The following is a 22,113-nucleotide window of genomic DNA, read 5'->3' on the forward strand; positions in this document are numbered from 1 at the left end:
TGCTTGCTTACATTACAGGAAGGATGTGGAGGCTTTGGAGAAGGTGCAGACAGATTATCAATGTTTCCTGGACTGGAGAGTATAGATATAAACAGGTTGGACAAACTCTGATTGCTTTTGTTGGACTGGAGAGTGAAATAACCTTTATAAAATTGTCCTAGCTCAGATTAGGGAGGAAATTAGTTTGCAGGAAGAAATATTTACTCAGTAGACAGACACTGGGAGCAGGAAAGCAAACTTCAGAGACAGTACAGTGAGCACTTTGTTCCAGTTACATTTGGCACCATCATACCTGGTGCTGGAGGAAGGGAGAAGGAAGTACTCCTTCCTCACACCTCTGCTAATTCTGGAGACCCAAGACCTGAATGGACTTCCATGGCCCAACATCACATGGACACCAATACTTGCAGAGATGATCAGATAGAAGTTAAACAGACACACTCCAATTACCCACTGATGAAAATTTAATGTACAAAGGAAATCTGTTACATTTGATCCAGTCCCAACATTCACTATGTCTCCAGTGTACAGCCATAACTTTAATGAGGGGGCACAAGTTGCTTGCACACCCCACACACTTGATGTACATGCCCCAAGTGACTTGTAACCATAAGGCAGTTACAGGGGAGCTATGGAACTCGTGAGGACGAGGCAGCACAGCAGGTCTCATCAAGTTGGGTTCGGTCCTGATCTCTGATGCTGTGTGGAGTTTGCACTTCCTTCCAGTGGTTGCATGGATTATTCCCAGGTGGTCTTTTCTTCCCTAAAGACAGACTGGTAGATTAATTAGCTACTGTAAATTACCTCTTGTGACGATGGCTTGTAGGTGAATCAGAATGGTGTTAATGGGAACAGGTTATAGGAGGAAAGACAGTGAATGCTCTGAGAGGCAGGATAAACACAAGACTCGCTCAGGTGTAATACCTCAACTGTCCCTGCACAACATTCGGTAAAGATCGTTCCTACTCCTATTGATAATTACCTAATCTGTTCACGTGTTCATACTACTTTTTCATCATTGACAGTTTTGCATGAGACTGTTCTGCTGATTGTTGATTACACTATTGTGTTTGGGGCTACTGTATTGCTTGTTATGGTATTGTTCTGTGTTTTATGCTTGGCACCAAACCACAATCAATACTGATGTTTCACATACGGGGGATTCTGAACAGGGTCAATGGCCTCCGTCAGGAAAGTATAATTGTACTGTATATGGCAGGAGTTCCTGACCTTTTTTATGCCATGTACCCCACCAGTAACCGAGGGGGCCATGGACCCCAGATTGGGAAGCCCTGCATGTGGAGTTTGCATATACCAATGTTTACTAGATGTGCATTTCAAAGACTGGGTTAGTCTTACTTGTGACCTTTGACTCAGTTCTAGTAATCCAGACCTTGGGTGCTATGTGGAGTGTGCACTCTCTCCTGGGTTGGCAGCTGAATTGTCCCTAAATTGGCCCTAGATAGTAGCAAAATCCATGGACTGTTCACAAGAATGGGGGAGAATAAAAAAAAAACTCCGTGCGAATGGATGTTGGGTTGGCACAGACTTGGTGTGCTGAGGGGCTCTGTTTCCATGCTGTATTGATGAAAAATCTGCAGCAAGGTGCAAAAGGTCAGAAGAAAGAAAATTAACCACTGGAATGGATGATGGAAAATTTAAAGCCCTAGGATCGGTGTTGAATTGACGAAGACTAGGGGTACAAGAGCAATTTGCAATACAGGTATTCCAATTTGAGGGTAGTGGGATTACAGAATAAGAGCAGCTCACTCCTCTCTACAATCACATTCTCAGGCTACACAATCTCTGCATCGTCTGCCATCAAATGGCCATCTACCACCAATGCTGAAGCTCTATCCCTGGATCCTGAACATCTCTTCCCTAATCTCAGCCTCCCATCGCCCTGTCTATACCCCCATCACTATCTCCATCATGAGATGCCCAATGTGGACATCTACATATGTGGTCCGCACGATCTTAGTGAACTACACACTGTGAGACACAACCGTGACTCTGCCATTCCCTTTCTGCTACCTCGTGCCCCCCTCCCCCTCTGCTGTCTAAACTTTAGGCTTGCCCTTTCCCATCTATCAATCATTGGCCTTCACCAGTCAGGGCAGAGTACAGAGTTGGGAGGTAATGGTATAGTTGCACGCACGATGCATATAACCATAAGATATAACAGTAGAACTAGGCCATTTGGCCCATCAAGTCTGCTCCGCCATTTCATCAGGGTTGACTCAGCCCCAATCTCCTGCCTTTTTCCCCATATCCCTTCATGCCCTGACTAATTAAGAATCTATCAACCACTGCCTTAAATATACACAAAGACGGCCTGCGCAGCTCCCTGTGGCAAAGAATTCCACTCCTTCACCACTCTGGCTAAAGAAATTCCTCCATTTTTGTTCTAAAAAGACACCCCTCTTATTCTGAGGGGTCCTCTCCCACCAAAGGAAACATCCTCTCTGCATCCACTCTATCAAGGCCCTTCACCATTCGATAAGATTTCGATGAGGTCACCCCTCACCCCTCATTCTTCTGAGTTCAAATGAATCCAGATCCAGGTCCAGAGCCATCAGACGCTCTTCAAATGACAAGCCATTCAATCCTGGAATCATTTTTGTGAGCCTCCTTGAACTCTCTAGTTTCAGCAAATCCTTTAAAAGGGCCTGAAAACTGCACCCAATGCTCAGTGTGGCCGCAGCAGTGCTTTATAAAGTCTCAACATTACATCCTTGCTTTTCTATTCTAGTCCTTTTGAAATGAATGCTACCATTGCATTTACCTTCCTCACCTTTGACTCAACCTGCATATTAACCTTTAAGGGAGCCCTTGTGCAGGATTCGAAGGCCCTTTGCACCTCATTATTTTGTATTTTGTCTCCATTTAGAAAATCGTCAACCCTTTCATCTACCAAAGTGCATGACCATGCTCTCCCTGACACTGTATTGTATGCCATCTGCTACTACTTTACCCGTTCTCCTAATCGATCAGTCCTTCTGTAGCTTCTCCACTTCCTCAGACTACGTGCCCCTCCAGCTATCTTCATGTTGTCTGCGAACTTTGCAACAAAGCCATCAATTCCATCATCCAGATCACTGACATATAATGCAAAAAGCATTGGTGTATCATGTTTGGTATTGGTCACTTTGCTACTAGAAGGGTGTGAGTAAACTGTCAAAGAATGCAGAATGATCCAGGATGTTGCCAGGACTAGAGGGATCGAGTTATCAAGATGGGATTGAACTGTCGAGAGGCTGGACGGGCTGGGACTTAATTCATTAGAGTGGAGGAGAATGAGGGCATCAGGAACGTGGATAGTGTGACAGCACAGTCTGAGCTGCATCTGCAGTGATAAATGCACAGCAAGATCCCATGAAGGATGACTGAACGGCAGCAGAGCAGCACAGCTCTCGCATTCAATCCTGACCAGTTCCCTCTAATCAGGCTTGGGCTGGCAGTTTAACGAGCGGCTGTTAATTATCCCAGAGAGCACGGATCAGACGGGTGCAACTGGGAATCTGTCTTGGACTAAAGGGGGAGATTCTACACTTGGATGAATTCACATCACCACAGGGAAGGGCAGCAGGTTCCAGACCATGAAACTGGGCCTTGAATCCAGATGTTTGCCCAGATGGCACCATGGTGTGTGTGTGTGTTTTTTTTTGTGGGGGGGGGGTGAGGTGAGTGGATGGGATGGCAGAGGTTTAGTTGGGAACCGTCAAGTCCTTGGCCCCACGGTAGAAGTTCCCACCCTGTCCACCTGTCTTGCTGAGCAGCTTGACCTCCTCCACCACAATGTTATGCGTGACGGCCTTGCACATGTCGTAGAGGGTGAGGGCAGCCAAGGCAGCTGCCACCAGGGCCTCCATCTCCACCCCAGTCTTGCCATGGGACCCACAGGTCGCTGTGATGACAGCGGCCGACCGGGCTGGGTCCAGCTCCAGGGAGACCTGGATTCTGTGCAGTGGCACGGCATGGCACAGGGGCACCAGCTGGCTGGTCATCTTGGCTGCACAGATACCAGCCAGCTGGGCGGTGACCAAGGCGTCTCCCTTCCGCAGCTGGTTGTCCCGCACGAGGTTGAAGGCCTGTTCCCCCAACCGCACCGTGGCCTGGGCCACCGCCTCCCGCTGAGAGTCCGGCTTCCCACCCACATCCACCATGGCTGCCCTGCCCCGCTCATCCACGTGCGTCAGCCGCTCGGGACTTCGGCCGGCCTTCTTGCTGCTGCCAGGGCTCGCTGGCTGTTCTTGCTGGGCCGGGGTGTCGGCGTTCCTCCCCCCACTCTGCGTGCTGTGGGCCCGTAAGCTCTGGTTGAGTGCCCATCTATCTCTACTGGCCAGAGGCAGCAGGACCCCCTTGCCTGACAGCCAGGTGTTCCCAAGCCTCCTTCCCTCTGGAGCAGTGGGTGGGCTCTTCAGCAGCTGTTGGGTCATCACAGAAGTAGCAGGATCACTTTCCGCTAGGAGAAAAAGAGAGGAGAGTAAAACTCTGACCGGTGGTGCACAAGGACCTTCTGACCCGGCTTCAAAATTCTAACACCGGCCCTGTGGACCGCAATCAGCTCCACCCAGGAAATCACCCATCACCCCACTAAGTTGCCAAGATGGACATCTAGATCAAATGAGGGAAGTGGGCCAAGGAATGGCAGATGAAATTCAATTTGGCCAAGTGTGAGGTGTTTCAGGGCAGGACTTTCATAGTAAATGCTAGGGCCCTGGAGAATGTTGAGGACTGGAGAGAGCCAGAGCTGCAAATAAATTATTCCCTGACACAGTAGACAGCAGTGTGAAGGTGGCATTTTGCACACTTGGTCTTTCATTGAATCTGTCGTGGTAATTTTTCTATAGGTTTATTGAGTATGCCCACAAGAAAATGAAACTCAGTTGTATATGCTGACCTATCTGTACCCTAATTTACTTTGAATGTACCTTTTTCAGTCAGGTCAAATGTTGGAATGCCATGTTAACTATAGAAGTTAATGCTGAGACTACAGTTGGAGTATTGTACACAGTTTTTGTTATGTTTTATAACTTCAAAACATCAAATTCATTCAAAGGAAAACCCGGGAGTCTGAAATTCAGGTTTAACTTCAAGATTACTTTGAATGACAGACACACACATCACTTGGCAGTGATCATGTATGCAATTCTCATTTATACAAATAACCCATAATGAATTAATTTAAAATAACACGAATGCTTAATCAAACAATATACTAACAAAATTACTCAAATGTTACTAAAATAACAGTTTTGGTTGCCTAGACACAGGAAGATTGCCCTTTAAGTTGGAAAAGGTGCAGCATAGATAAAGGAGAATGTTACCAAGAGTAGAGGGGCTGAGTTACAAGATGCTGGGACTATTATTGTTTTCCTGCCTGGAGTGTAGGAGGCCAAGGGGTAGGTTTATAGTGTTCTGTAAACTTATGAGGAGCCTAGATGAAAAGCCAGTTATTTTGCCAGTCCAGACACCATGGGTTTAAAGTGAAAGGGGAAATATTTAAAAGGAAGCTGAGGGACAGCTTTTTGCACTGAAGGGCGTGGGAATATGGAGTGAGCTGCCAGAGGAAGTAGTGCAGATAGGAGGAATTATCATTCTTCTGAACCGCTGGGGGTTCTCGGTGCTCCTCTTTTCTCCCACATCCCAAAAGGCTGGTTGGTTATACAACCACAGAACACCGGAGCTCCCTGCAGATTCAAACATTATACTCAAGGGACAGAGGGGTGATGCCCATAAGTTCCCAAGGTAGCAGCCACCTCCCCACACCTCATGGAACATCTGAGGACCGTAAAACCTTTCACCCTCTCACTGTCACCAAGTGAAGAGTCCACAGCTCTGGGGCAGCACTCCTCAGTCACCACGGATAACAGTACCATCAACTGAGGAGACAGGAGGGCCTGCGGAGCCCCTCACCCTGGGACCCATGGGCAGAAACGAGAGCGAAAGCCAAACAAACTGTTAAAAGAAAATTAAAAAGCCAATCGTACGTACTGCTGCGTCACCCACCAATCAGGATCATGGGCCTGTTCTTCATCTGTGATAAGTTCAACATTCCTGCAATGGATCAAGCGGGTCAGTGGATTGAAGTGACTACCTTCCGGCACTAGATCTGAAAACTCGCTGCCCACAAGCTCCGTTTCCCCGGAGTGCAAGAAACAGAGGGCGGACCTTTGACCATGTGTAACATCACAAGAGGCACAGATAACGTAAACAAGCACACAGTCTTTTCCCCCAGGGCTCGGGAAAGCTGAAACTAGGTTTAAAATGAAGGGGGAAGATTTAAAAGACCCCACAGGGGCAACCTGAAGGCAGTGTACAGTACATATATGAACGAGCTGCCATGAGGCAGGTACATCTGTAATATTTTCACAGGTATGAGGATGGGAAAGGTTTAGAGGGATGTGGTCTAAATGCAGGCAAAAGGGTAGTTTAGGCAACTTCGTCAGCACAGATGAGATGGGCTGAAGGGTCTCAATCTAAAGTTCAGGTGAAAGGTTGCAACCTAACACTGACTGCTTGTTAAATACAATAGACTCTGTGTATTCCAGATGCAACATAATTCTTGGATCCTATCAGCTCTATGCGGTGTGAAGGGACCTGGCTCACTTAAGTTCTTCCAGCAAATTGCTTAATCCTCCAGATTCCAGCATCAGAAGTCTCTTGTGATTCCAATCGTATTTGTTCTTGAACTGCAACTTGGTTAGGCCACAAATGAAATACAGCATGCACATCTGGTCACCAATTTATAGGAAGGCAGTAATGGCACTGGAAGGAGCATAGAAGATTCACCAGGATGTTGTCTAAGATGGAGTGCTTCAGTTAAGAGGGACTGAATAGCCTGAATTCGCAGAAATTGAAGGGATATGGATCCTGTGACATGGCTTGTTCCTGTGTTGTGCTCAATTAGTTAATTCTTTACAAGTCCATGCTTGTGGATGTTAAGCGTTGGAGAACTGGGACCCTTGACTGTGTATCTGAATTCCCTTGTGCCTCCTCATTCGTTCAGAAAACCATAACCTCCAAACAACCTTCCTGACTGTCCTTTGTAGGGCTTTTCTCCATCCCCTCTACACTCATGGCCGTACCAAGCTCCCTCCTTCAAATTGTTACACAGCTGCCCTTAAAGATTGCACCAAACTTTTCACCCAGGATGCTTCAGATACAAAGCACTCTTCCTAAAAAGATCTGCCTCATGCCTGTGGTCACGGACCTCCCTCGTAGAAGTCCCACCCTCCTGACCCTGCCGACGGTCTTTCCATCTGCCCCACATCCTCAGGCCACCTCGCCACAAACGCCAGCAGTAACCTTACCTGCGTGCTGCTTTTTCTTCCTGCTCAGTGCGGCTCCGACGATCTCGAGCATCTCTGCTTCCGTGGCTCCGGAGCGCAGCACATCCCGCAGGGATACCTCAGTGTTTCCGAAGAGGCAGACCTGCACATCCAAGCACAAGTGAGATGGTGTGACTACTAGCCATTCCAGAGGAGCGAGCCCAAAGTTGGATGCTTCATAAATCCCCGGGGCTAGCAAATGAGTGAAGTTAAAAGCAAGGGAATCTGGGAGCATACTAGGCCCCCAAACAGCTCAAAGCATAGGAAAACAAATCTAGCCTCACCTGTCACTCATAACTGGACACTCCAACTTCGTGAACCTCCTCTTCAACACAGATACATCATTCCTACATTGCGGAGGTTCTTAAAGCTGGCTTCACAGACCTTGGGAGTCCGTGAACTTGGATAGGGAAGAATTTACATCTTTATTTTCATTAACCTCTAACTAAAGTTTAGTATTTCCTTCAAATGATGACAGTAGGCAACAGACCACAGTTTTAGCAGTAGCTGTGACTTTGTCAGCAATCGAAATCAGATATTTTCATATCACAATTGTTACAAATATCCCATAATATCATTTACTCATCTCTACTTCAAATTAAGGTAGTTATTGAATGCATTAATAAAGCACATATTACTAATATCACAAATTTGCTTTGTTTATATTTTGATAGCTGTATTTCAATATAATGTTTCTTCTGCAATCCTAGGTATTTTATGTTATGTATTTAAATACATTACTCTGAGAAGGGGTTTGTAGGCTTCACCAGACTGCCAAAGGGGTCTGTGGCATGAGAAACAAGTTTAAGAACCCTTTCTATAATGTGAATACTGAATGGGCAGGGCAGGCTTGAGCACAGCTGAGTGGTTTACTCCAATTCCTATTTCCTTGTGTGTTCTGAATCCACTGGTGAACCAGAAGGATTTTTAGGATGGGATGTACCTGGTTTAGTGGCGCCTCCACAACCACCTCTATTCCTGGGCATCAACATATTTGATAACCTTTCTGCGCCCAGCACATGGATGCAATCATAAGAAAGTAAAGATGTTGAATGCTTTCTTCAGGAGGTTCGGCTTCTCAACAAACAGTAATAAACCTGTACTGTTGAAGTATCCCGATGAGCTGAATCATAGTCTGGTACAGCAATTCAATTCAAATGCACAGGAACACAAGAAGTAAACCAGGTAATTACAGGCCGGTGAGCCTGACATCAGTAGTAGGTAAATTATTGGAAGGTGTTCTGAGAGATTGGATATACAAGTATTTGGACAGTCAAGGGCTGATTAAGGATAGTCAGCATGGCTTTGTGCGTGGTAGATCGTGTTTAACAAATCTTGTAGAGTTTTTCCAGGAGGTTACCAAGAAAGTAGATGAAAGAAAGGCAGTGGATGTTGTCTACATGGACTTTTAGTAAGGCCTTTGACAAGTTCCCACATGGGAGGTTAGTTCAGAAGGTTCAGACACTAGGTATCCATGGAGCGGTTGTAAACTGGATTGGAAATCGGCTGTGTGGGAGAAGACAGTGGTAGTGGATGATTGCTTCTCAGACTGGAGGCCTGTAACTAGCGGTGTGCCTCAGGGATCTGTGCTGGGACCATTGTTGTCTATATCAATGAGCTAGATGACTATGTGGTAAATTGGATCAGCAAGTTTGCTGATGACGCTAAGATTGGAGGTGTTGTGGACAGTGAGGAAGGCTTTTGAAGCTTGCAGAGGGATCTGGACCAACTGGAAAAATGGGCCAGAAAATGGCAGATGGAATTTAATGCAGACAAGTGTGAGGTGTGGCATTTTGGAAGGACAAATCAAGGTAGGACATACACAGTAAATGGGCACTGAGGAGTGAGGAGGAACAAAGGGATCTGGGAGTTCAGATACATAATTCCCTGAAAGTGGCGTCACAGGTAGACAGGATTGTAAAGGAGGCTTTTGGCATCCTGGCATTCATAAATGAAAGTACTGAGTACAGGAGTTGGGATGTTATGGTGAGGTTGTATAAGACATTGGTGAGGCCAAATTTGGAGTATTGTGTACAGTTCTGGTCACCTAACTTTCGGAAAGATAGAAGTAAGATTGAAAGAGTGCAGAGAAGATTTACTAGGATGTTGCCGGGTCTTCAGGAGTTGAGTTACAGGGAAAGATTGAACAGGTTAGGACTTTATTCCTTGGAGCATAGAAGAATGAGGGGGGATATGATAGAGGGTTACAAAATTATGAGGGGTATAATCAGAGCACATGCGAGTAGGCTCTTTCCACTTAGATTAGGAGAGATAAATCCGAGAGGACATGGCTTTAGGGTGAAAGGGGAATGGTTTGGGGGGACCAACTTCACTCAGAGTGGTGGGAGTGTGGAACAAGCTGCCATCTGATGTGGTAAGTGCAGGCTCCCTCTTAAGAATAAACTGGATAGTTACATGGAAGAAGTCTGGAGGGTTATGGACTGGGTGCAGGTCAACGGGACCAGTGAGATAAAAGTGGACAGACTAGAAGGGCTGAATGGCCTGTTTTCTGTGCTGTAGTGTTCTAAGTTGCAAGAGTAGTGGACTCAGCCCAACACATCATGGGACATCTGTCCTCACCGTTAGTATTTACAGGAGACATTTAACAGGTGGGGGGGCTGGTACACATGCTCCTGTTTAGATCAATGGTGTAGAGATTGAGCGTTGAGAGCTTCAGGTTCCTAGGAGTGAACATCACACACAGTTCTGGTCCGAACACATGGTCAACAATGCTCACCAGTACCTCTACTTCCTCAGATTTAGCATGACCTTGTCAAGCCTTACCAACTTTTAAACAATACACTTCAGAAAGAATCCTATCTGGATGCATTAGTTTGACATGAGTACTGCTCTGCCCTGACTGTAGAGTTGTGTACACAGCCCAGGAAACTGACACCAGCCTTCCATCTTCATCTGTACTGCTCACTGTTCCCTTAAGGCAACGAGCATTATCAAAGGCCTCACCCACCCTGGGTATCCTCTCCTCTTCCACTGGACAGAAGATTAAAAAAGGCTTGGAAGCATATAGCAACAGGCTTAAAGACAGCTTGTACCCCATTGTTATACGACTATTAAAGGAGGACTCTTGAACTCTCAATCATTCTCATTATAATCTTGCATCTCTGCACTTTATATAGAACATAGAATAGTACAGCACATTACAGGCCCCTCGGCCCACAATGTTGTGCCGACTCGCAAACCCTGCCTCCCATATAACCGCCCCACATTAAATGCCTCCATATACCCGTCTAGTAGTCTCTTTAAACTTCACTAGTGTACCTTTACACTAGTTGCACATTGCACTTTATTCTGCATTGTTATTGTACTACCTCAATGCATTGTGTAACAAATTGATCTGTACTGACGGTACACAAGATAGCGCCTCAGTACGTGACACTAACAATAGATAGCAATAGCAAAGCCACCATTCATTAGTTTTGCAACACCATGACCACCCTGCACAAAAATCGACTTTTTAAAATTCTAATCGTGTTCTTCCTCCTAACAAAATTGTGTTTGTGCTTTTCTTGTGGTTACAGCTTACATGATATCAAGTCCCATTACAACAGCTGCAAGCAAGTTTATTAGAGCTGTGCATAAATGGACCCACACATATAACAACAAACTTGACCCAATCATTTCTTGGTCACGTTTATGGATATTGGCAAATTTTTCTCATATCTGTTTAACCACTAAATACATTTAATTTCCTCAGTTGCTTTACTGTGATCTAAACAGGTCAGTAATTGTGATTGCTGAGTGAAACGTTCATGTAATTAGTGGATAAAAGTGCAAACACACCTAATCCATCAGCTGGAGATCTGGCTATGATTGTGAACACATTCCGTTTTCAGGCCAGCTTTCAGGGGTAGGTAGAACCCCTAACACTGGAACTCTGCACAAAGAAACCCAGCCAGAGCTGTTGTGGGTGAGGGGGTATAACCCCTCGGGAGGTACGGCCACGAGGCGTCAGCCCTGTTCTCACCTTCAAGCTGCCATCAGCAGTGAGTCGCAGCCGATTGCAGGAGCCGCAGAAGTGTTCTGACATGGAGGTAATGAAGCCGATCTGGCCCTGGAAGTCGGGCACTTTGTAAGCCTGTGGGAAGAGAAGGTGAAGGTTACACGTGGCTGACACCCCACCCACCCCAATTCTCTTCAGTCACTCAAACAGGCTCTTTATTGTTGACTAAGAGGTTTTTTTGGGTCAGATTGACTGTATTATTTCATCTTTTATTTGGAATGATGGACCAAGAATTAGTAAATGTCACTTACAAAAATCGAAAAAGGATGGAGGTCTTGCTTTGCCTAATTTAAGAATGTATTACTGGGCCGTTAACGTGTGATACATGTCCTTTTGGTTACACTGGGTTGATAAGAACGAGTGGCCAATTTGGGTAGACGTGGAATTGAAAGCTGTGAAACAAGTTTTATTTAACCTTGTTATTGGGTGCTGCTTTACCTATACGATTAGCTAAAGTTGCTAATTTAAATTTATACCCTGTGATTAAGCATTCTTTACAAATTTGGCTCCAGTACTCTTGTTGATTTTGGATAAGATTAAGATTTGAAAGGAAAGTAAAACAGGCTCTTCGGCCCACCAAACCCATACTGACCAGTTTGCCCACCTACACTAATCCCAAGTCTGCTTTAGGACTATATACAGCAACATATACAAAATGCTGGAGCAGCACCCAACCTGTGAGTCCCTGCAAAATGCTGCACGTGTTACTATGGACTTCCAGCATCTGTAGAATCCTGTTTCTGTACCCTTCTACGCCCTCTCTATCTGAGTGTCTTCAAGTCTCATACACTGAGTGATTGTAACGGTTCCAATCACCCCCTGGAACGGCGGAGGCTTAAGAGAGACTGATAGAAGTTTATAAAGTTACGAGAAGTGTAGGTGATTTGTATTGTTCATCCCGAGGGCTTATCGAACATGCATTTAAAGTGGGAGGAGGAAAGTTCAACAGGAGATTGTGGGCAAGTGGTTATTTTTTTAAAAAATACAGTGTGATATGTATCTGGAATGCACTTCTTGGGGGGGGGGGAGGGTGCTGACGAACTTAAGAGGCTCAGACAGACATGTGAATAGGCAGAGAATGGAGGGACATTGCGCAGGTAGAAGGGATTAGTAATAATTAGTTTAGCATGACATCATGGGTCAAAGGGCCTGTTTTGCTGCTGGACTCGTTATCTTCTATGATCTATTACAATACCAATCACTGTAAAATACTTGTGTAAAGGGGGTTTCTTCTTTTTTCTTTGTTACTGTTGGGAAAGGGTTTCTTTGTTTTGTTAAAAGCAGGAATGTTTCTTTGTTGCGAGAGAGTGCTGGGAGAATTGTATTCCTTTGTACACCAAATGGGGATTAATGTTCTTTCTTCTGAGTCTGTAAACTTTTGTTGACGGGCTTTTGGGCAGATCGGCGCGAGGGGGTCGAGAGAGAAGACGCAATACTGTAAGCTGGGCGAGGCCCGGAGATACTCCGAGGAGGGGGGATGAAGCTAGATGTGCTTGGTTGACCACTTCGGAGGGTCCTGAGCTGCAAGTCGAGGAGTTCGGAGGGGATCGAATGGTGGCCAGAAGACTTCAGAAATTGAGCTCCAACGGTTGTACACGAAGTGGTTTGGACTTTGATAAGTTTGGCGCCTTTTCTTTATTCTTTCACTTCATATATACTGTATCGTTATTAATCACTTAGTTATAGTAACCTTTATAAATTGTACTCATTTAATCGCATATGGTGTACTGTCTGGTTTTGGGCGAGGCGGGGACATCACACAGCATCCACACCAGCTGATTACCCAGTTTGGCGGGGCCGAAGGCTGCTCCCCCTAGACGAGAACGAGTGTGAGCGAGCCTGAGGTGACCCAGGGGGTTACACTTGTCCAAACTTCATAACCCCCCCCCCCCACCCTAAACCTATGCCTACTTTTTTCCCCCTCAATACCATTACCATGGGACTTGAACCTTCTTGGCTCTTTACTCATCCAAGTAGCGTGAGATCAGGTAAGGGAGGCAAGGGGCTGAACTGGACTGGCAATGGGGCTATGAAGAAGGAACATCACAAGAGAAGTTTAAAAACTGGTGATGTACACTCTGTGGCCACTTTATTACATATATCTGTACACCTACTCATTGATGCAAATATCTAACCAGTCATTTGTCTACTCGCACTGCACTTTCTGTAACAGTAACACTACATTCTGCTTCCCTTTATACCACCTCCATGTACGTGGGCATCATACAGAATGATCTGTCTGGGTGGACTTCAAACGAAAGCGTCTCATTGTATCTCAGTATACGCTAAGTAGCCTCTTTATTAGGTACACCTGTACATTTAACATTAACGCAAATATCTAATTAGCCAATCACGTGGCAGCAACTCAACAAAAAAAGCATGTGGAAATGATCAAGAGGCTCAGTTGTTGTTCAGACCAAGTATCAGAATAGGGAAGAACAGTGACATTGACTATGAATGATTGTTAGTGCCAGTCAGGGTGGTTTGAGCTGCCACTCACTGTATTTTTTTTTGTTTTACACACCATTTGCCGTAGTCTCTAGAGACTGCTGTGCGTGAAAATCCCAGATCACATTTGTTCCCCATGCTGATGTTTGAACAACACCAACTGGATCTCTTGACCTTGTCTGCATGCTTTTATGCTTTAAATTGCTACCAGACTGGCTGAAGAGACATTTGCGTTGACGAGGTGTACAGGTATATTGAATACAGTGCATGCCCCTCAATTTTATACACCCAAGATCAACCTTTGTTCTCCTCTGCTCCAATGATGGAATTCCAAACCTGCTCAGCCTCTCTCTACAACTCAGTCCGTCAGGACTCAGCAACATTATAATTGGGTGGGTGAAGAGGACAGAAGTAAATGTTATTGCAGAATTTAGAGGCGGGGGGGTAAGAACAGGAGGTTTGGGCAAGCCTGTTATACATTATAAATCCTCAAACAATATCATTAGCGCAGTTAATTGCCAAGCTTGTAGCAAATGGCAGAAGAGCCAATTCCATTTGTAATTCTTCAGCAAATGAACCATACTAACCTGCACAAACACGAGAAATCCTGCAGATGCTGGACGTTGATCGGTGAGATCAACATTGATTGGGAGACAGCTTTGCCAACCATCTACGCTCCCATCCGTCAGAAAAAAATGGGACCTCCCCTGGGAACCACCCATTTCAATTCCACTTCCCATGCCTATCCCGATTATGCCCGTCCATGGCCTCCTCTACTGCTGCGATGAGGCCACACTCGGGTAGCAGGAGCAACACCTTATTCCATCTGGGTTGCCTCTAATCTGATGGTACGAACATTGATTTCTTAAACTTCCGGTAAATGCACCCCCCTCCACAATTCCACACTCCTCTTTCCTGCCCGTCACTTCCCTCTGGTGTTCCTCCCCTCTAGCTCTTCTTCCATGGCCCTCTGTCCTCTCCTATAAGATTCCCCCTCCTCAAGAGAGAGTTAGATAGAGCTCTTATAGATAGCGGGGTCAAGGGATATAGGGAGAGGGCAGGAACGGGGTACTGATTGTGTATGATCAGCCATGATCACAGTGAATGGCGGTGCTGGCTAGAAGGGCCGAATGGCCCACTCCTGCACCTACTGTCTATTGTATTGCCTTCATCAACCAACTTCCCAGCTCTTTACTGCACCCCCTCCCCCGGTTTCACCTACCACCTTCTCCTCCCATACCCCCACCTTACTGACTTCTTATCATTTTCTCCCGGTCCTGATGGTCTCAGCCCCAAACGTTGACTGTTTATTCCTTGGTGCAAAACAGAATATTTAAAAAAAAAGTGAAGAGGTATTCATGGGTTCCAATTCCATTTAGGAATCAGATTGCAGAGGGGAAGAACCTGTTCCTGAATCGCTAAGTGGGTGCCTTCAGACTTCAGTAACCCCTTCCTGATGGTAACAATGAGACGAGGACATACCCTGGATGATGGGGTCCGTTAATGGATGCTGCCTTTCTCAGGCACTGCTCCTTGAAGAGGTCTTGAACACGATAACACTATTACCCAAGGAGCTGAACCATTTTACAACTTCCTGTAACTTCGTTCAGTCCTGTGCAATAGCCACCAGCCAGAAGTATTTATAATTAAAATTCTTCCTCAAAGTATTATTTCAAGCATTTTTTCCTTTCATCTGCTGATGCCCTTACAGGAACTGGAAGCCATGCCTGCTCTTTCAGTTATCTTAATTCTAGAGATGCTAGAGACACAAGCAAAAACAAACCGTTGGGAGTAACTTTGCACTGTATCAGCCAGTCCCTTTCGGCTTCTCTTACTCCATCTGTCCATCACACACAGAGTCCTCTGGCTGAGTTCCCTCTACCTAACTGTTCCCATCTGCCCACCCGTTTCCTTATTTGGTCCTATGCTCCACCTTCCTTTCCTATTAGATCCCATCTGCAGCTTTTTGTTGCCTTCACCCATCACTACCAACCTCTGTCAATGCCTCTACACTTCCCCCACCTCTCTCTCCTTCACTTGAATCCACCAATCGCTTACCAGGTTTTGCTCCACTCAACCCCACCTCTTTATTCTGACCATCTCCCCTCTACTCTCAGTCCAGGCAGAGGGTTCTTGACCCGAAACATCGCCTGTCCAGTTCCCTCCACATATCCACTATGTTCCTCCAGCGGCTCATTTTTTTGATTACAGAAATTATTTCTGGCTTCAGGGTTGGTGCTAATCAGAATTCTGGTTTGATGATGTGCTCTTTCACTGTTTGCTGTTAGCAAGCAGAGTGGGATGGTGAAGGAGATAGTAAACAGGGTGACGAAAGGATTGAGTGAGTGGGCAAAAGCATAGCAAACAAACTTTTAACATGGATAGATGTGAACTTCTTTGTTTTGGTAAGAAGATGGTGTATTACTCAAATTTGAACCTGATGGCATGAATACTGATCTTTTTTTTCCTTGAGGTAAAAAAAAAATTCCCTCCCCCCTCCCCTCTTCCTCTATTCTCCACCATGGCCCCTTACCTCTTCTCACCTGTGTATCACCTCTCCCTGGATCCCCTCTTCCTTCCCGTTCTCCTGTGGTCCACACTCCTCTCCTATCAAATTCATTCTTCTCCAACCCTTTACCCTTCCCACCCACCTGGCTTCACTATCACCTTCGACCTATCCTCCTCCTTCTCCACCCCCCCCCCCACTTTTTATTCTGGCACCTTTCCCCTTCCTTTCCAGTCCCGAAGAAAGGCCTCAGCCCGAAACGTCGACTATTTATTCGTTTTCCATAGATGCTGCCTGACCTGCTGAGTTCCTCCAGCATTTTGTGAGAGTTGCTTTGGATTTCCAGCATCTGCAGACCTTTTCACCTTTCTCATATTGAAACAAGGTTCGACAAGAAGTACTGACACGCAGATCAGAGGGTGTTCCTGCACAGCATTCAGTGCCGTATTTGCTATGGACCAATAGGGCTGAGGGCCTACTTCCAGGGTGATTTCCATGCACTATGAAAGCTTTACGAGTTGCTCACATTGCACGGGGGCTGGGCAGGTCAACTGGAAAGGTGGTCAGGAACCAGGTAGTGTTTTTAGATTAACTCAGAGTCATTTTGTCAAGCATCATGGTCATACAGGCCCTTCAGCCCATCAAGACCATACTGGTCAAACACCCATTTGCACTAATCCTACACTCAATACCATCCTTGTGCAGCAGCGGGCGAGGACTCACCTTGGCAGTTCCAGAGTCTTCTAATGGTAGCTTCTGTAGCTCAGGCCACTTCTGCTTGATGGTGCTCAGCATCTCTTGGTAGCTCACCATCTTCTTGAAGTTCCATTTGTTGCCTGAAGGAAGAGCAGACATGAGCTGAAGCTGCACAGGGTGGGGTACTGGCGGGCTGAAACTCTCACCCTCTCTGGCTGAGGATAGCTAAACCTCGGGTATACCCGTCACATAGACAGCTACCCTCCCCACCAAACCAAGCTGATGGTGAACCTACACCTCCTTTCACCTGCTGGGTTTCTAAAGCACACTGCAGTCAACATTTTCCATACAGCAAGCTCCCAGTCTCATCAGGGATTATGCCCGGATAACATGCCTTTACAATGCTGATCAATGGCAGACGGCCCAGATGTGCTGGTGTTGTACTAACTCCTTCAAATTAGGTCTTGGGATTTTTTTTTCCATCCACCACGAACAAAGACAAAGCTTTGGTTTAATAGCACAATGGTAGGCAATTGAGCACTCATCTCAGCACCACAGACTCCATTCAATCCTGACCTTGTGTGCTGACGGTATGGAGTTTGCATATTTTCCTTAATCGAGATCCTATCAACCTCCTCTTCAGGTACACCAAATGACCTGGTCTCCACAGTGATCTGTGGCAATGAGGCTAAAGAAATTCCCATCTCTTTTCTAGAGGCACGTCCTTCCGTTCAGAGGCTGTGCCCTCCGGTCCTAAACTCTATCACTAAAGGAAACATTTTCTCCATGTTCACTCCTTGGCCTTTCAATATTCAATACATTTCAATGAGATTTCCCTCCCCACCCCCAATTTTTCTAAACTTCAGCAAGTACAGGCCCAAGGCATCAAATGCTCCTCATACGTTAACCTGTCCATTCACAGGATAATTCTTTCTTCGATAACGGGTCCAAAATGCCTCTCAATACTCCAAGAGAGGCCTGACCATTGTCCGTTTGTGTTTTGCGTATTTAAGTCTGTTCAGATGCTTCCTAAATTCATTGATTCATCTGATTCCCCCAAACTCGATTTTAAATTGGTTCTGAATTATTCATTACTCTCCTCCAGCCCCATAGCGATCCCAAAACTCTTGCACTCCCTCACTTCCAGCCTCTCACACTTCCTGGAACTCAAGCACTCACTCTGCTACTGTGGACAGTGGCTTCCATTTCCTGGGCCCAGAGCTCTGGAATTCCCTCCCCATAACTCTTACTCAGCACAAACCAGTGAAGCCAGAAGGGGCAAAGGTCAGGGAATCATTACATTTAATAACTTGTTCGTAATCATTTACACAGCAGGAGTGGTGGGAATTGGGAACAAGGGTGTCAAACAGCTGTTCCACAAATGGGCTTTAAGGTTTTTCAGCACAGGCAGGGGGAATGACCTCAGACAAGTTCGGGTGCATGAGAACCAGAGAAAATGTTTAACTTTGCTGGTAATAGGACAAGGTTGTAAACCTGGGTCACTCCTGCAAGCTACAGATCTTCAATGGCTGAGGAGAGACCAGATATTCTATAAAATTCTGAGGCATAGATAGGGCAGATCAAGTTTTTTCCCAGGTCGAAATATCAAATACAAGAGGGCAGAGCTTAAAAGGTTAGAGGCAAAAGTTTTAAGGGGATTTGTGAAGCAAATTTCTCTTGCTCTAAAACACACAGTGGTAGGTGCTGACAGTGGGATTAGTAGAAACAGATATGATAGCAATATTTAAGCAGCATTCAGATAGACACAGGAACTGGCAGGGAATGGAGGGATTGGTGTAGGCAGACGTGCAGTGTAAATTGACATCAGAGTCACACAAGCTTCGTGACTGAAGCTCTGCTGTTTGCTGTGAAGGAGTGCTCTGGCTCCCCCTGGGGCGACTGCTCCAGCTGGTACTTTAACTGCGGGAGTGACAATTCAATTCAATATCCATCCTCCGCCCTCAGCAAGGAAACTGAAGTGTGGAGAAAACTTTTGCACTCCCTCACTTCCAGCCTCTCACACTTCCTGGAACTCAAGCACTCACTCTGCTACTGTGGACAGTGGCTTCCATTTCCTGGGCCCAGAGCTCTGGAATTCCCTCCCCATAACTCTTACTCAGCACAAACCAGTGAAGACAGAAGGGGCAAAGGTCAGGGAATCATTACATTTAATAACTTGTTCGTAATCATTTACACAGCAGGAGTGGTGGGAATTGGGAACAAGGGTGTCAAACAGCTGTTCCACAAATGGGCTTTAAGGTTTTAAGGTTATTTGATCCCTGATCAAATAATCCCAGGATAAACAAATGCAGTCCACATTTCTGTTCTCTCTTCAATTCCGGGAAAAAATTAAACCTGGATCAAACTCCCACACTCCAAACTATTCCACGAAAAAATATCCAGTTCAGATTGATCTTCAATGATTCCAAGAAACAGAAGCTTGATTCCTCCTCTTGATTTCTCCTACACTATTACAGGAAAATTAGACAGTAGTTGGCATCTGGTTTCAACTTGAATATTCTGAGGAAAATTTCTAGTCCTCATTTCTCCCCAAAATAAAATTGAGAGATTGGGGACTAAATAACAGGGTGGCTACAGAGGATAGTCTCTTGTGAATGGAGCCAAGGAACTGCAAGGGTAAAAAGACCCTAAGGGGAGTTATGTACAGACCCCCAAACAGTAGTAAGGATGTGGCCTACAAATTACAATGGCTGATGGAAAATGCATGCTAAAAGGGCAATGTTACAATCTTCAATCTGCAGGTAGATTGGGAAAATCAGGTTGTCGCTGGATTATAGGAGGGGAAATTTCTGAAGTGCCTACAAGATAGCTTTTTAGAGCACTCCTGACTGAGCCCACTAGAGGATCGGCTATTCTAGATTGGGTGTTACGCAATTAATCAGAATTGATTAGAGAGATAAAGGAACCCTCAGGGGCAGGTGATCATATGATCGAATTCACCCTGAAATTTGAGATCAATTGAAGATAAAAGTCAGATGTGTCTGTATTACAGTGGAGTAAAGGGAATTACAGAGGCATGAGAGAGGAGTTGGCCAGGATTGATTGGAAAAGAACACTGGCAGGGATGATGGCACAGCAGCAATGGCTGGAATTTCTGGAAGCAATTAGGAAGGCACAGGATATATACATCCCAAAGAAGAAGTAGTATTCTAAAGGAAAGATGACACAACCATGGCTAACAAGAGAAGTCAGAGCTAACATAAAAGTCAAAGAGAGGGCATATAATAGAGCAAAGATTATTGACTGGGAAGTTAAAAGAGGATCAGAAATGATGGAATATAAAAGTAAGCCACTCAATAATATTAGAGGATACCAAAAGTTTCTTCAGATGCACAAAGTGTAAAAGAAAGGCAAGAATGTTTTGCATGTTGGACCACTAGAAAATGATGCTGGAGAGGTAGTAATGGGGAACGACGAAATATTGGACAAACTGAGTGAGTATTGTGCATCAGTCTTCACTGAGGAAGACATTAGCAGTATGGTGGAAGTGTGTAAAAGTTACCATAACAAGAGAGAAGGTTCTTGGAAAACTGAAAGGTCTGAGGGTAAGTAAGTCACCTGGATCAAATGGTGTACACCCCAGAATTCTGAAAGAGGTAGTTGAAGAGATCATGAAGTCATTAGTAATGATCTTTCAAGAATCACTAGATTCTAGAATGGTTCTGGAAGACTGGAAATTGCAAATGTCAATCCGCTCTTCAAGAAGGGAGAGAGGCAGAAGAAAGGAAACTATAGGCCAGTTAGTCTGATCTTAGTAGTTGGGATGATGTTGGAGTTGATTATTAAGGATGAGGTCTCAGGGTACTTTTGGAGGCACGTGATAAAATAAGCTGCAGTCAACATGGTTTCCTCAAGGGAAAATCTTGCCAGACGAATCTGCTGGAATTCTTTGAAATAACAAGCAGGACAGACAAAGGAGAATCAGCTGATGACGTGTACTTGGATTTTCAGAAGGCCTTTGACAAGGTTCCACATCATGAGGCTGCTTAACAAGGTACGATCTCATGGTATTGCAGAAAAGATTCTAACATGGATAAAGCAGTGGCAGATTGGCAGGAAGCAAAGAGTGGAAATGAAGGGAACCTCTTCTGACTTGCTACTAGAACTAGTGGTGTTCCACAGGGGTCTGTGTTGGGGTCAATTTGTTTTACATTATATGTCAATGATTTTGATGATGGAATTGATGGCTTTGTTGAAAAGTTTGCAACAAAGCAGCAGGTAGTTTTGAGGAAGTAGGCTACAGAAGGATTTAGACAGATTAGGAGAATGGGCAATGATATGACAGATGGAATACAGTGTCGAGAGGTACATGGCCATGCACAGTGGTAGAAGAAATTAAAAGGTTGAATTTATAAATGGACAGAAAATACAAAAAAACTGAGACGCAAAGGGACTTGGGAGTCCTTGTGCAGGATTCTCCCACGTTAATTTGCAGGTTGAGTTGGTGGTGAGGAAGGCAAATGCTTTCATTTCAAGAAGACTGGAATACAAAAGCAAGGATGTAATGCTGAAACTTCACAAAGCACTGGTGAGGCCTCACTTCGGGCGAGTATCGTGAGCAGGTTTGCTCCCCTCATCTCAGAGAGGATGTGCTGAAACTTGAGAGGCTTCAAAGGAGGCTCACAAAAATGATCCCAGGATTGAATGGCTCGTCACATGAAGAGCATTTGATGGTTCTGGGCCTGTATTCACTGGAATTCAGAAGAATGAGGGGACCTGATTGAAACTTATTGAATGGTGAAAGGCCTTGATAGAGTGGGTGTGGAGAGTTTGCTTCCTATGTGGGAGAGTCCAAGACCAGAGGACACAGCCTCGGAATTGAGGGCTGTCCTTGTCCTTTTAGAATGGAGATGAAGAGGAATTCCTTTAGCCATAGGGTGGTGGATCTGTGGAATTCTTTGCCCCAAGCAGCTGTGAAGGCCAAGTCTTATGTATATTAAGGGAGAGATTGACAGATTCTTGAGTGGGCATGAAGAGATAAAGGAGATTGGGGCTGAGAGGAACACTGGATCAGCTATGATGTAATTGTGGAGCAGACTTCATGGGCCAAAATGGCCTAATTCCTCTATATCTTATGGCCTTATGGG

The 22,113-nt window shown here is 45.3% G+C and overlaps 1 protein-coding gene across 5 annotated transcripts in view; it reads right to left on the reverse strand.

Moving 5' to 3' along the window:
- Nucleotides 1-450: 450 nt before the first annotated feature.
- mocs1 (molybdenum cofactor synthesis 1) overlaps nucleotides 451-22,113 on the reverse strand; it is a 132,118-nt gene continuing 110,455 nt past the window's right edge. For 3 of the 5 annotated variants that reach the window (XM_059982799.1, XM_059982801.1, XM_059982802.1), the window contains exons 7-11: nucleotides 17,033-17,145; nucleotides 11,320-11,430; nucleotides 7,317-7,437; nucleotides 6,013-6,060; nucleotides 451-4,465 (exon numbers count right to left, since the gene is read on the reverse strand). In XM_059982799.1, coding sequence (XP_059838782.1) covers nucleotides 3,708-4,465; nucleotides 6,013-6,060; nucleotides 7,317-7,437; nucleotides 11,320-11,430; nucleotides 17,033-17,145 — 1,151 coding nt within the window. In that variant the 3' untranslated portion in view covers nucleotides 451-3,707. Of the gene's footprint in view, nucleotides 4,466-5,997; nucleotides 6,061-7,316; nucleotides 7,438-11,319; nucleotides 11,431-17,032; nucleotides 17,146-22,113 lie in introns of all 5 variants that reach the window. The other 2 variants (XM_059982800.1, XM_059982803.1) reach the window with 2 other exon arrangements.

This window comes from Hypanus sabinus, chromosome 10, assembly GCF_030144855.1.
Source record: "Hypanus sabinus isolate sHypSab1 chromosome 10, sHypSab1.hap1, whole genome shotgun sequence".
NCBI lineage: Eukaryota > Metazoa > Chordata > Chondrichthyes > Myliobatiformes > Dasyatidae > Hypanus > Hypanus sabinus.